General features: G+C 35.6%; 1 protein-coding gene across 1 annotated transcript in view; it reads left to right on the forward strand.

Annotated features, from left to right (window-relative positions):
* The window catches only part of SECISBP2L (SECIS binding protein 2 like), a 77,843-nt gene that overhangs the window by 49,214 nt on the left and 13,642 nt on the right, over window positions 1–14,987 (forward strand). The window contains exons 10-16 of the mRNA XM_037834034.1: window positions 1,341–1,508; window positions 1,646–1,787; window positions 5,767–5,936; window positions 6,720–6,852; window positions 8,999–9,161; window positions 10,991–11,211; window positions 12,154–12,308. Of these exons, the coding sequence (XP_037689962.1) occupies window positions 1,341–1,508; window positions 1,646–1,787; window positions 5,767–5,936; window positions 6,720–6,852; window positions 8,999–9,161; window positions 10,991–11,211; window positions 12,154–12,308 (1,152 nt within the window). The remainder of the gene's footprint in view (window positions 1–1,340; window positions 1,509–1,645; window positions 1,788–5,766; window positions 5,937–6,719; window positions 6,853–8,998; window positions 9,162–10,990; window positions 11,212–12,153; window positions 12,309–14,987) is intronic.

Here is a 14,987-nt window from a genome sequence, read left to right on the forward strand (position 1 = left end):
TCTCCAGAGCAAGAGTCTGCTTTTAGCGGCTGTCTTTAAACTGTCTCTCATTTGCAGCTACTCTCTCAGCTTCTGTGCGTTCTTCAAAGTGTCCCTCTTGGCTGTAGCGAGCTCGCTCCTTCTGTCTGAGCTTACATAGGGCTCCAGTAATCAAGGCCCACATTGAATGAATGGGGCCATGCCTCCATGGAAATTATCTCATCAGAGTTATCACCTACAGTTGGGTGGGTCACATCTCCATGGAAACACTCAAAAAATTCCAGTCTAATCACACTAAAACGTCTGCCCTACAAGATTGCATCAAAGAATATGGCTTTTTCTAATATGGCTTTTTCAAACTGGCACATAAGTAAGAGATTGCAGCTAAACTTATTCAGTGGATGATTCCTAATTTTGTGGGATCAAGTGAGGTAAATTTGATGATGGGATATGTAATAGAATCTCAAAAGTTTTGGATATGGATTTGACAGTAAGGCAGGTCATTGTGGAGATTGGAGAAATAGTACATCTTTATTTATAATAGGCTATCCTATAATGTAAGTCATATTTTATTTCTAATATAATTCTATGGCCTAATAGATTTCTACCATATTATATATAATATGATCTTAAGCTTTTGCAACATTAGAAATTGGTGTCATTAAGTAATTAAAATTAAAGAAGGACGTTAGGTAGATTGGTCAAAGATAGAATTCGGGAAAACTTAATTCTTTTCAGAGCATATTTTTTAATTTAAATATTTTAGCATACATCTCCTAAGTAAAACAGTATTTTCTATGAACTTCACAGTTCCATTACTCTACCTAAGAAAATATCATTAATTAAATTACATCATTTAACGTACAGTCCATACTGAAGTTTCCCCAATTATTGCAGAACTTTCCTTTGGAGTATTTTGTTTTGTTTTCAGTCCAGGCAGGCAGCATCCATTCAGGCTGTTTTGTCTCTTCATTATTTCCCAGTCTAGAATGGTCCTACAGTCTCAGTCTGTTCTTTATGATATTGAATCTTGTAAAGATTCTAGGCTAATTATCTTATAGAACATCCCACCTTCTGGATTGTCTTTCCTCATGACTAGAGGAGGTCAGCTATTTCCAACAAGAGTACCATATAGGTGGATAATGTCAGCCCATCCCACTGTTGGCAATGCCAAGTTTGACCATTTGGTCAGAAAATACTTTATTTTTTTTTTTTTTTTAAGTTTAATTACGCCAACTGCTCCCTGTAGATATACAGTTATACTAAAGCTCATCCCATCTCTGTTGTCCATCTATTGTCTTAGGTATTCTTCTGTAATTTTTGTGGGCTCACTAACAGATGTTTTTCTTTGGTTATCATAGTTGGATGATTTACCTGAAAACTCACCAATTAATATAGTTCAGACTCCAATTCCTATTACAACCTCTGTTCCCAAGCGTGCAAAAAGTCAGAAGAAGAAGGCTCTAGCTGCAGCCCTTGCCACAGCTCAGGAATATTCAGAAATAAGTATGGAGCAAAAAAAACTACAGGTATATATTCATTTTATTAATAAATGTGATAGTTTATTTGCTAGGTTTGGGAGGTTGGACAAAGGAGTGATAGGTGTTAAATTGCCACACTTTTATATTATAGTGAGAAAATAGATGTTTCCATGTTCACCTTGCAGGAAGCTTTATCAAAAGCAGCTGGAAAAAAGAATAAAACACCTATGCAGCTGGATTTGGGGGACATGCTAGCTGCTCTGGAAAAACAACAACAAGCGATGAAAGCACGGCAAATTACTAATACTAGACCTCTGTCATATACAGGTGATATCATTAGTTTGAGCAAATTGCTATTTGTCTTTGGTAAAATATTTTGGATTGGTATTATTAATAAAAAATTATATTATATGTGTATATTTATCTTAAATTCAACTCAGACCACAAGATCTGAAATAATCCATGTTCTTTTTCCCTGACCCCCCCACCCACATTAAGTTCTTGAGCACGTTCTAATTTACCTTCAGAACATGTCTAGAATCTATCTACTCACAGTCTCCTCTCCTGCCCTGCTAGTAGCCCCCCATCATCTCACAGCATTGTAGTATCCATCTTCCCCTTCCCCTACACCCAGTCTATTTTGAAAGGAGCAATCTTTTAAAAATATAAGCTGGATCATTTCACTCCATGCTTAGAACTCTCCAGTAGTTTGTCATCTCACCTGGAGTAAAGCCAAAGTCCTGACTAAGGCCCTCTCTCATTTGACCCCATTGTTTATCTGCCCTCATCACCATTCTCTCCTGAGATACTCTTCTCTAGCTACATTATCCTCCTTGCTGATCATCAGATACACTGGACATGCTCTTAACACAGCATCTTTGTGCTTAATATTCCCTTTTCCTGGAACACTTTCCCCAGATATCAGTGAAGTCTGTTCCCTTATGTCCTTCAGGTCTCTGCTCAAAACTCAGTTGGTGGTCCATTTTAAAGCAGTAAACTTTTTTTTTTTCTTCTTTAAAGTTTGAAATAAAATCACAAGTAATTTGGCTCTCATAACTGTTACATTATCCAATTTAAAACCAAATGGCAAACATAGAAGTTTATTTTAAATTGTATGTGTCTATTTGTCTGTGTGTGTGAGAAAATGTCCTGGCTTTTTACTGAAACAGCAGTTTCTATTTTAACAAACCTTGTCAAATTTAGCACTAATGTGCTCCCTGTTTCTTTTCATAGTCTTTGTTTAGAGGGTGAGATATCAATAGAAAGCTCTGATGTCCAGAGATAGAATTAAATTTTCTGTTTTTTTCCTGTTCCTATGTAAAAGGACTATTGCTTATTGACAAAAACATAAGCAACAGTATATAACTTTAATCCTATGTGCAAAATGTTTAAATCTCTAGCTTGTTACCCATCCATTACAAACCTTGGCATTGAGTTAGCCATTAGTAAAAATAATATTGAATGCATACTAAGATTTAAGGTTTCATGTTGTTTAAATGGGGAGAGCGCTAGTAATATCTCACCAAGATTAAAGGACCACAGGGAATGTACCAAGAATTAGCAGTGTTCTGGAGGTAGTGTGGCCAGTTGGTTAAAGCTGGGCTCTGGAGTCAAGTTGCCTGTTTTTCCACATATTTCCTTTACAATTTACTTATCCCCCCTTTGTTTCAGTTTCCTCACATTAAAATGTGGGAAATGAGAGTACCTACTTAGGATTGTTTTAAAGATTAAAGAAGATGACACTTATAAACTGCTTAGAAGAGTATTGGAGGTATAATCACTCAATGAGTGACATCTAACAATACTATGGAGAAGTGGTTAATCTGTGATACTTCAAATGGCTTATTGTTACAGGCTTGATTCAGTTAGCAGATAATATATACAAACAAATATCTACATGCAAAGCTTGGTGTCAAGAACTGTTGGTATTACAAATAGGATTAAGATACATCTGTGGTTCAGAAGTTTATAGTCTAGAAGGGAGAAAGACATACACAAGTAACTAATAAAAAGCTAGTGTCTTAGGAAAGATACAAGCAAAGTTCTGTGAACTGCAAAAAGAGTGTTTTATGTCAACAGGGAGTTATGGGAGAGTGTTATAAAGACTTCACAAAGTACTGGACTTTGAAAGGGGAGTGGGATTCTTGACAGAAATGAAGTTAACTTCCATGCTATCACCAGTGTTTAAATTGGAGAGAGTAGATTACATAGAAATCTATTGGGAAATCCAAGAAAGGGATGATACTGTGGTAGGAATGAAAAAGAATTGTAAGGGGTTGAGAGGGTTTACTGATGGAATATGAAAACAGGTTGAAGATGACTCCAAGCTCTCTGGCTCAGATAATTGATAGTGGTAAGGGCTATGAGGAAACTAAACAACATAAGGATCATGGAAGAAGAGTTTTGAAGGAACGAACAAGCTCTGGACGTATTACATTTGAAATTTCAGTGAGGGAGATCCTTGTGGCTGCTATTTAGCGTACAATGTGAGTGTGTGGTTTAGATTAGAAGCCTATTTCAAATAGAGATGATTATTGATGCTGCAGAAATATGTAAGATTGCCAGGGAAAGAAAATTCAGGAAGAAAAGGTTCAGGGATAAACGCCTTGGAGAATGCTCAGATTTAAAGTTCAGAAGGAAGACGAACCAGAAAAATAGATTTGAGAGAAAGGAAGAACAGTAGGAGAGTGTAATGTCGCAGAAGGCAAGGATAGAATTTTGAGGAAGAGGATGTGGTCTTTGATACCAAATGTTGAAAAAAGCTAGAATAGGATCAAGACTCAGAAAATTATATTTGGCATTTGTAATGTTATTGGTGATCTTGGTAATAGCAGTTTCAAGAAAGTGGGTAGGGCAGAGGTCATATTGTGATGATTTGGGAATTGATGTTGATAAAGACTTCAGAAGGTTAACGGGGAACTGAAGGGGAGTAGTGGTAATTTAGCTTGAAGGGAAGCCAGTCAAAGGAGGGATTTTGTTGGCTTGTCTTTTTTCTTTTCTTCCTTCTTTTAGATAGAGGAGATTTTAGCTTGTTGTAGAGAGTCAGGGAAAAGAACTGGGTTAAGGAGGAACTTGAAATATGCCAGGGGGAAGGAATGGAGCAAGATCCTAGGGAAATTGAGATGAGTTGAAGAGCAGAGGTGGTTGTTGACCCTTGGATAGGAATAAGGAGGCCTGCTACCTCACTCAGGTGGTTTTTAAGTTTAGGTTGGATAGCACCTTCTTGGGGAAGGAGAATGAAAGCTTCTCTGCTAGACTCAGAGTGAATTGAGATTGGAGGCTTAGGGACATTAAAGGATTAGGGCTAGCCAGTGGAGAATGAGGATATCAGCCAGTCAAAAACAAATTGTTGAATAGTACTAAGTGCAACTTAGGAAAAACAATTGTTTTAGTTTCCTAAGTTGATTAAAGCAGATACCATGAAATGAGTTGGTTTAAACAATGGGAATTTATTAGCTTGCAGTTTGAGGCTGAAAAATTGTCCAGATCAAGGCATCATCAAGACGATGCTTTCTTCCTAAAGACTGGCTGCTGACAATCCTTGCTTGGCTTCTCTGCCACATGGCAAGGCACTTGGTGGTGTCTGCTGGTCTTTCCCTTCTCTTACAGGTTTCATTGCTTTCAGCTTCTTGCTTCCATGGCTTTCTCCCTCTCTCTGTACTCATTCTGTTTATAAAGGGCTCCACTGATAGGATTAAGTTTCATCCTGAATGAGGTGGGTCACACTTTTAACTGAAGTAGTCTCATCAAAAGATCCTACTCACAATGGGTCCATACCTACAGGAATGGGATAGATTTAAGAACATGTTTTTTTGGGGTACGTACCAACTTCAAACCACCACAATCCCTATCATCATTCTTTATTGACAGACTGAAATGAATGAAAGACTGATAGACCACGTATCTTATATATGAATGAATAGCAAATTCAATAGGAATAAGGAGAGGTGCATAGTTTTTAAATTTTAGTGGCAGAATGGTTTTGACTGAAGATGAATTGCAAAGAATTGCCATGCTTGAGAGTTGCTGCGGTCGAGTGGAACTAATATTTATCTGTACTTTGAACTGCTAGATTGGTTTATAACATTGTCTTTGTCTTTTTTTTTTTTTAATCTTATGGAGCTAAAAAGATGGATAAAAACTGAATCTGAGGGACACTGCATAGCTATGTACTGCTCCTACTATTATGATGTCTGTTTTTTCCACAGGAAGAGGATGTTCTTGTTTTTGTAGGTTTGTCACTGGAAATTCTGAAAGTATTTGGCATTGGTTGTAATAGCAAAACTAATGTTCTTGTTTTTTTTAGTGGTCACTGCAGCGTCTTGTCACACTAAAGACTCTGCTAACAGAAAACCTTTAACCAAAAGTCAGCCCTGTTTGACATCTTTTAATTCTTTGGACATTGCTTCCTCCAAAGCAAAAAAAGGAAAAGAGAAGGAAATTGCAAAACTAAAACGACCTACAGCACTTAAAAAGGTAAACCTAAATCTGGGGATATTTTTTACAGGAAAAATAGTGGTTAAGGTGTTTTGCAAAAATAGTTGTGGCATTTTAGCAAACAGATGATTGTGAAGTCTTCATAGTCATGCATCTTTATGGTGGCCAGTTAACTTAAGGTTGGGGATAGCTTCAGTATCATGGCTATCTTTCCGAGTAGCAAGACCCTGGAGAATGACTTCTTTCTATAAAGTTAAAAAAAAAAAAAAAAAGAAAAAAGTTTAATATTTAACAACCATTCCTAGACCCTGGGAATCAGAAGTCTGGATTCTAGCACTAACGTCGGTACTTATTTTGTAGCTTTAGGCAAACTTTACCCTTGTCTTCATTTATAAGTTGGGGTTAATATTTGCCTTCCTTAATTCAATATTGTTATTAGGAGGATCAGAATGAGATAATCCACATCTAAATAACTGAAAACTACAAAATGTAAATCAGATGTAGCCATATGACTACTTTCTGAACTTTTTATTTCTTTCATTTTTGGGGGAATAGTTTGTCACCATGGATTTAAAGAATGAAGCAAATGTCATTTGATAGCTGTAATACTCCATAGCATGATTCCCTACATTTATTTTGGATACGGTACTTCAGCATATAGCATCTAAAGTTACATTCACCTTTTTTTCAGCCAATTTCTACTATATATAGTAACTAAAGTCTTCATGTCCATTTTCAAGTGAACTGCTCTCACTGTGTAATAGTATACATTGAAATCATTCAGTACGTACTCAGTAATTAAAGACTGGTAATGACTTTTAGGTTATTTTGAAAGAAAGAGAGGAAAAGAAGGGTCGTTTAACTGTGGACCACAATCTTTTGGGATCTGAAGAACCAATAGAAATGCACTTAGATTTTACTGATGATTTGGCACAGGAGATTGTTTCCCAGGAAGGTAAGAACCTTCTCTTTTCCCCTCCTCTCGTGGAATGGTCCAGAGTATTTTAATTGATAGACCTCTGTCCTAATTGGAGGATGTGCTCCATATTTTATATAATTTTTTTTAAAATATTTTTTTGTGTGGTTTCTTTTGAAGATGTTTCTTACAGGGGGATAGTTAGAAAAAGGAAGGTGTTCCGGTTTGCTAATGCTGCCAGAATGCAAAATACTAGAAAATGGATTGGATTTTATAAAGGGGGTTTATTTGGTTACAGAGTTACAGTCTAAAGTCATAAAGTGTCCAAGGTAAGGCATCGACTATAGGGCACCTTCGTTGAAGGATGGTCATTGGGGCCAAAAAACCTCTGTTAGCTCAGAAGGCACATGGCTGGCATCTGCTTGTTCCTAGGTTGCGTTTCAAAATGGCGTTCTCCAAAATGTTAGCTTTCAATGGCCATCTTCAAAATGTGTCCCTCAGCTGCAGCTTCTCTAAAATGTCACTCTCAGTTGCTCTCCAAAATGTCACTCACAGCTGCTCTGCATCTGGGCCTGTGTGGCTGTTTTTAAAGTACTCCAGTGATCCAATAAAGACCCACCCTGAATGGGTGGGGCAACACCTCCATGGAAATAATCCAACGAAAGGTCTTGCCCACAGTTGATTGAGTCACATCTCCGTGGAAACACTGAACCAATAGGTTTCCAACCTAATCAACACTAATATGTCTGCCTCCACAAGATTGCATCAAAGATAATGGCATTTTGGGGGCCATAATACATCCGAACTGGCACAGAAGGGGATCAGAACTATATAGTAGGTCTGATATTTTTGAGGCTTAAATCCTGAATTTGTTATAAACTCTCAAATTTATGAAGCTCATTATTGTATGAGGTTTCTTTGGTCACAGTTCTTTTCATGTTGGCTTCCTTTATATCCAAAACATTATTGGTAATCTTTCTTTTCTTTACATGGTTATTTTTGTCATTTTTATTGGTTTTATTTCTTCCATTTATGAAACTAACATGTCACACTGAGGTAGAAATCTCAAAGTCTGTTGCAATGCAGAGTGCAGTTGGTCAATAAGATTCAGTCCCATACAGTAGCCAGCACATAAGATTCCAGATGGGGTACCTCAGCAAAATAGTAGATTCCTTCTAAAATTTATATTGCCATGGAAGATAGATTTTAAAAGAGACCTGGCTAGGTCCCTTTTCCTGCTGGCATATTTTTGTTCTTCAGCTTTTTGCAACACATTTATATCTGGTTTATACATAGATTGAGTAGCAGTGTTCCATTGTTTTTAGAAAATTAGTTTACTTCTAAGGATTGTTCAACTAGGGTACATTTGGTTAGGATTATCTTTTGCTGCCAATTTAATATGATTCCCTGCATATTTAGGTATATCCATCCATTCATTCAGCAAATGTTTATTGAACACCTACCTTGTATACTTTAACAACTGGGGTTGGGGGCAGGCTGGGGAATATAATAAAGATACATAGTGGACTGATCCTGCTATCAAAGAGTTTACTATTTGGGAAAGAGATAAGATGTATGACTTTGCTAATTAATGACTGGATATACAAATATCAAGTCTTTTCCTGAGTTGAGCTGTTTAGGAAAGAAGGAGGAGAGTCAAGAGATAGCATCTAAATATACAGCTTCCTGAGCAGAGAAGCAAATATCAAATGAAAAAGAAATTAAGGTGGTCTCTGGAGAATAAGGAGTGGTGTAAAGAGAATGAATGAGATATACTTTGTCATTGCCAGCAGCAATGGGAATCTTTAGACAGTTAAGAAAATACGTGATTTCTAAGATATAGGTAGAAAAATAAGGGCAAAGGGAGATAGGTGATAATGATCTGGAACGAGGGGCAGAAGTTAATACTTTTGTTCTTTAATTCAAATCACCTACTAATACATGTTTTGGATAATTTTGCCTTTCATCTTCTCTGTGGAGTATATTTTAATAGAAAATAGGAAGACTTCATTTTTGTAGTGTGAAAATTATTTATTTGTGGTATGAAAAATGTCCAACTTGTTAGCTTCTGGAGAATTTGTGGTTGCCCAAAAAAACAACTGCCATTCTAAATTGTTTTGATCAATATATAGCTTGTAAACATTTGAAGTTTCTAAATTCTTTTCCCTCCCTGGCACCTCCCCAGATACTGGACTGAGCATGCCCAGTGATACTTCACTCTCTCCAGCAAGTCAGAACTCTCCATATTGTATGACACCTGTGTCACAAGGTTCTCCTGCTAGTTCCGGGATAGGCAGTCCAATGGCATCTTCAACAATAACCAAAATCCACAGCAAAAGATTTAGAGAGTAAGTTTTATTTTTGTTACTGAAGTTGAATAGTTTAAGTATCTTGACTGTAGTCCTGAACTTATTACTGTCATTGTTACTCTGGGTTGAGCAGACAAAATACCAAAGACCTTTCATTTTGTCTTTCAGATTTTGTTAAGCAGCTGGTTTTATTATATTTAAAACATTAACCTTCTGTCAGCTGTCTGTGTACATAAGGAAGTAAACTGATAGGAAATATATTCTCTATATAGCAAATAGTGTATATACTTTGGGAAATCTAGACTCTTATACTATATATATAAAATGCTACACAGTGAGTTTTTCCTCCCCAAATGCTTTTGTTTTTTTCCATATTGTTACCCTTCAAGAATCCTCTCTAATCAATTAATAAGTTTCTTGGATCCTGTTACATGAAGTGAACCTGTTACATAAAACTATTTGTTTATAAGCAAATATTTCTATATTTTAAAGTTGAGATAACTTAGGGAGTTACAAAATATACTCCATCTGTAGATAACCTTAAATTCACAGTTTTACTGTGAAGGATTTTAGGATTTTAACATTAGTGTAGATGAATTAATTTTACCTTTAAAAATGACATCTGAAAGAATCCCAGAGTGAAAGTATAATCTTTGTGAATCTTAACCACCTTGGTTTGTTTTTTTTTTTTCCTTTTCCTTATACTGTTGTTTTTGAGCAAATACCTCTTGCCTTGATTTTTGTGAAGTCAATTAAATATCAAATAACAGATGTGGAGTGGAGCAAAGGAAACGCTTGGGGAATAAAGTGTTACACACATATGAAATAGCTTGAAAGAAAAAAGGAGGAAAGAGAAAAATTGCATTTTTGATGTTTTCTTTAATCACATTCTTTAATTTGCCATATTCTAATAATATTTATTTCCTCAGTCTGTCCAGTTAAACCTTCTCTTATGAAGTGTGTTATACTTGTACTTATTTAAACATTTTTCACATAAACTTAAAAAAAATTCCTCAACCAGAAATTTTTTTGCCCTAAGGAAGGGCAGGCCTAGAATTTTCCACTGTGTAATGTAGCTTACAAGTGGAAATTAGCTTACCTGGCTATTCTTAGATTAGGAATTATACCAATTCTCCTTGATAAGGACCTGCTTGTGGTAGCAATAAAGGATGAAAACTAGAAAAGATGGAGAGTATATAAGGAGTAAGTAAACTGGGATGACTTTCTTATCCCTGAAATAAAATATTATAGTGGCATCACACTACTTTTCTGTTTTTCACTTTATAGCCATACATGATTTCATAAAGAACTTCATTTTATTCTATTGCTTTGTCTGATATAAAGGCCTGTGACCTTTACCTCAAGCCCTCTTTGGTTTTGGCTTCAGATTAATTACTGAATTCATTCTCTATAGCATAGAATTTCAGAGCTAGAGAGATAGTTGAGGCCATCTTGTCTAACTCCTTTTTTAAATAGATGAGCAAATTAATGCCCAGACACTGTGATTTATCTAAGCTTGGAGGAAGAGCTTTTGGTTTTAAGGCTTTCTGTTAGCTCCTTTGAAATTATATTTCTTTTTTACTAGAAGCATCTTTGGTATATCCTCAGGAGTTTAATCATTGGGGGTTTGAATAGTTTTCCCTGAGATTAATCTGTCCTTTACATAAAACCCAATCTATTGAAATTCAGAAACAGGCAATCACTTTTTTGGTTTTCTAAATTGACTGAAGGATTTTAGAAGTTTTAAAGATTTGATTTTTGTGGAGACCTCTCACTGGATATATTTTTTTTCCCAAAGATATTTTCCTACAATAATTTTATAATTACAGGAAAATAAAACAGTTACCTATTTTTGTTTGCCTTTGCAGGTATTGTAACCAGGTTCTTTGTAAAGAGATTGATGAATGTGTGACTCTTCTTCTCCAAGAGCTTGTCAGTTTCCAGGAACGGATTTACCAAAAGGATCCTGTAAGAGCAAAAGCAAGGAGACGGCTGGTTATGGGTTTAAGGGAGGTTACCAAACATATGAAGTTAAACAAGATTAAGTGTGTGATAATTTCTCCAAACTGTGAAAAAATCCAATCAAAAGGTATGAACATTTTCCTTTGAGGTACTTTGTAAACATTTAGTATAATTATAGGACATATAGTAGATTTTAAAGTGGAAGCTAAATGTCTTTTTCAGCTGAGTTTAAGTATAAAACAAAATATTGAATATGAGGGAAGAAAATACAAATCTTTCAATATTTGAAATTTAAGTAGTATAATTAAGATTAGATTTTGAAGAAAATTCTCATCTATGAACTCTAAGGATTTAGGTTGGGCCCACGAAGTATCCCCTGTGAAAATTTGTTCTGCTTTTTAATTTTTTTATATGACCTTCCTTTGTTCTTCATCTTAAAAATAATTAGAAAAATATTAAAGGTCTCTTCTCCTGCTTATGGTAGAGATATGTCTGTCAGTTACCAGCAGTTACATTCAGAGGTTCTTGGGCGAGCTGGCATATGTGTACTTTGTACTGTGTGATGCACCTTTATTTCTCTCTTTTGATGGAGGAGCCAGTTTAAGTGATTGAGCAGATAGATGCATCAAGTAGCAGTAATAGGCATATCTCATTGGAGAAACACCAATACAAGCAGTAATGTATTATATATCTCATTGCATTGTAATAGATTACTTCTTAAACTGAGAGATTAGAAAAGGTAGTCAGCTACTTTTAATAATTTTAATTCATTTCTTTTTACTAAATCCTTGTTGAATTGCAGTTTGGCTTCTGCTGTGCTATTCCCTGTGAGAGAGACAAAAATACCTGTTTTTAAGGAATTGGGGGTTTAGGTGGGGAGAAGAAACAACATAAGTACATATATCCACACATGCTACAAATTCAAGGAGAATGTGTGGAACACCTTAAGTGCTGCAAACATTCTTAGAATCCTTTGATGCTATACTTTATGCTTTAGCTGTTGGATGCTAAATTAGCTTCATTTAGGAAATGATTATATTAATACCTCTCCATGTGATGACTTTCTTAGGTGGCCTGGATGAGGCTCTCTATAATGTTATAGCCATGGCACGGGAACAAGAAATTCCTTTTGTGTTTGCACTTGGAAGAAAAGCTCTAGGACGCTGTGTAAACAAGCTGGTTCCTGTTAGTGTAGTGGGAATTTTCAACTACTTTGGTGCTGAGGTAAGAATTCAGAAGACACACTCCCTAATCTCCCCCTCACCCCACAAAGAGCACATTTTCTATTGACACATGCCAGTGTTATGTTTAAGCATTTGAAGAAGTAACATGACGACTCTCAAAAGAATGATTGGAAAATTCTTGAATTAGTATTACATTTCTTTTTTTTTCCCTTTTCCCAGTAGTGGTGAAAACATTTGCATAGATTAATTCCACAGCATTTTGAGAAGATTTTGGTTTCTATTTCTGCCAGAGTATTTTTTCTTTCTGGGCTTGACTGTGGAGATCTTGGTAATTTATTTAACTGCTAGGTTAAGATATCTAATATTATACAATAAAAAATAATTTTCTTTGGTCTAGATGATGGATATATTTTGTGCTACTAGGAGATGAATTAAATGGAACCTTTAATTAGAGATTTTCCTTTAGAAGGTGAATTTCCTAAACTAGCAGTTAGAAAAGTTCTGCACTGATGATGCTGTCTTCTCCCTCATAGTCTGCTAATAAAGAACTTTGTCCATAGAAGTTGATAACATAAGAGTTATTAACTTAGAGTGATGCTCACCACTGATTGCTTTTTTTTCCTATTGTGGTATGTGTATAACATAAAACTTGCCATTTTAACAATTTCTAAGTGTACAGTTCAGTGGCACTGATTCCTTTTTACAGTATTGTAGTACTATCCCCACTTTCCATTATGAAAAGTTCTTCATTACCCTAAACATGTACCCATTAAACAATAACTCTTCATTCTCTCTTCCTCTAGCCCCTAGTAACTTCTAATCTACTTTGTGTCTCCATGAATTTGCGTATTTTTAGTATTTCTTATAAGTGGAATCGTACAGTATTTGTCCTTGTGTGTATGGCTAATTTTACGTAGCATAATATTTTCAGGGTACATCCATGTTGTAGCACGTACTGAAACTTCATTCTTTTTTATGGCTAAATAGTCTTCTATTTATGGATATACCACAATTTTATTTGTTCATTCATCCGTTGATAGACACTTAGATTGTCTTTACCTTTTGGCTGTTGTGAACAATGCGGCATGAACATTGGTGTTCGAGTATCTGTTTGAGTCCCTGCTTTCAGCTCTTTGGAGTATATGTCTAAGAGTGGAATTGCTGGCTTATATGGTAATTCTGTGTTTAACTTGCTGAGGATCTGCCAACTGGCCACACCAGTTTACATTCTACCAGCAATGTACAACGGTTTCTCTTTCTCCGCATCCTCGCCAACGCTTGTTATTTTCTGTTGTTTTTAATAAAAACAATCCTCATAGGAAGGTAGTGCTACCTTGTGGTTTTGATTTGCATTTCTCTAATGGCTAATGATGTTGAGCATCTTCTCATGTGCTCAGATGGCCTTTGTATATCTTCTTTGGAGAAATGTCTATTCAACTCCTTTGCCCATTTTTAAATTTGATAATATTTTAAGGCTTTTTTATGAAGTTTATTCAAAACTTCTTTGTTATATTACTGATGGACCATTTCCCTCTCTTCCCAACTATGCTGTTCTTAAATATTTAAGTATGTATTCTTTCCTGTCCAGTCACCACATTTGCATATCCCCATTTCCCCATCCAGTTTCCTTCCCACCACCCATGAAATTATGTATCTACCCACCTACTCTCTGTGAGCAAATTGATATTTGCTCCCACAATAGCCCATGCTTTTCTCGATTATGGCATATCATACTGCCTGGCTATAGTTTGTTCACATGTGTTTCTTTCCCTTTGAATGTAAACTCTTTGAGGGCAGACCCCTTGTCTTTGTATCCTTGATACCTAGCATATTACTTGAGTGTGAGTGGATGATAAATGCTTGTTGAATGAATATGTAGTAGATGTAATCTGCTTGCTTATGCTAAAGTATATGTGAAAATTTGGGTGACGATACCTCTGTGGAAAACCAGGGACATATATAAAGAGACCTAATACATTTAAATAGAATGTACTCCTTTTTTGTTCACTATTAGAATTTAAGGAATAGTAGTGGGATCAGGATTGGGAAAAGTGGACATGTTTGTTTTAAATTGTATTGGCTTAATGAATTATGAATTATAGTTTATTTTTATGGTTTTATATTATAAAATGCTTGCCAGTTTTGTTTACACATTATTCTACTTGCCTGCTACGATTTTAAGGTAGTAAAATTAATGTTTAAACTAAAATTCATTAAAGAAAATTTTGATATATTATCAATTATATCCACTTGGAATCATGTGGGAGTTCACCCCTAACTTCTTGTTATCTAAAACCAACCTCTGTATTAAGTTTCCAGTCCTTACTTTCATTTCATGATCCTAGCTTATTTCTTCAATTTTACTGTCTTCTCTTCCCCTATATTCTTTTATTCCCAACAATTTCTGTGTTTTGTTTACACTGTAAAACTAACGTTAGTCTCAGAATCGCATATCCATATGCCTATTTTATTGTTATTGGTTTCACTTAAATGCTTGATTCGTTAAAGGCTACAAACAAATGTTGATCAAATCTGGTACACGTAACACATTAGTAGCTACTCTAGCAGAATCTATCCCTCTCCCCCTTTAAAAATAAATAAATTCCAATACTACTGGTAGTTAGCACCCAGCCCTCTTAAAAAGTCAACACAGTCAGTGTGATTTTGAAGACCTTGTGGATCACACCCCCTTTATCTAGTGTAGGGATGAGTGGAGGAA

The sequence above is a fragment of the Choloepus didactylus genome, chromosome 4 (genome assembly GCF_015220235.1).
Source record: "Choloepus didactylus isolate mChoDid1 chromosome 4, mChoDid1.pri, whole genome shotgun sequence".
Lineage (NCBI taxonomy): Eukaryota > Metazoa > Chordata > Mammalia > Pilosa > Megalonychidae > Choloepus > Choloepus didactylus.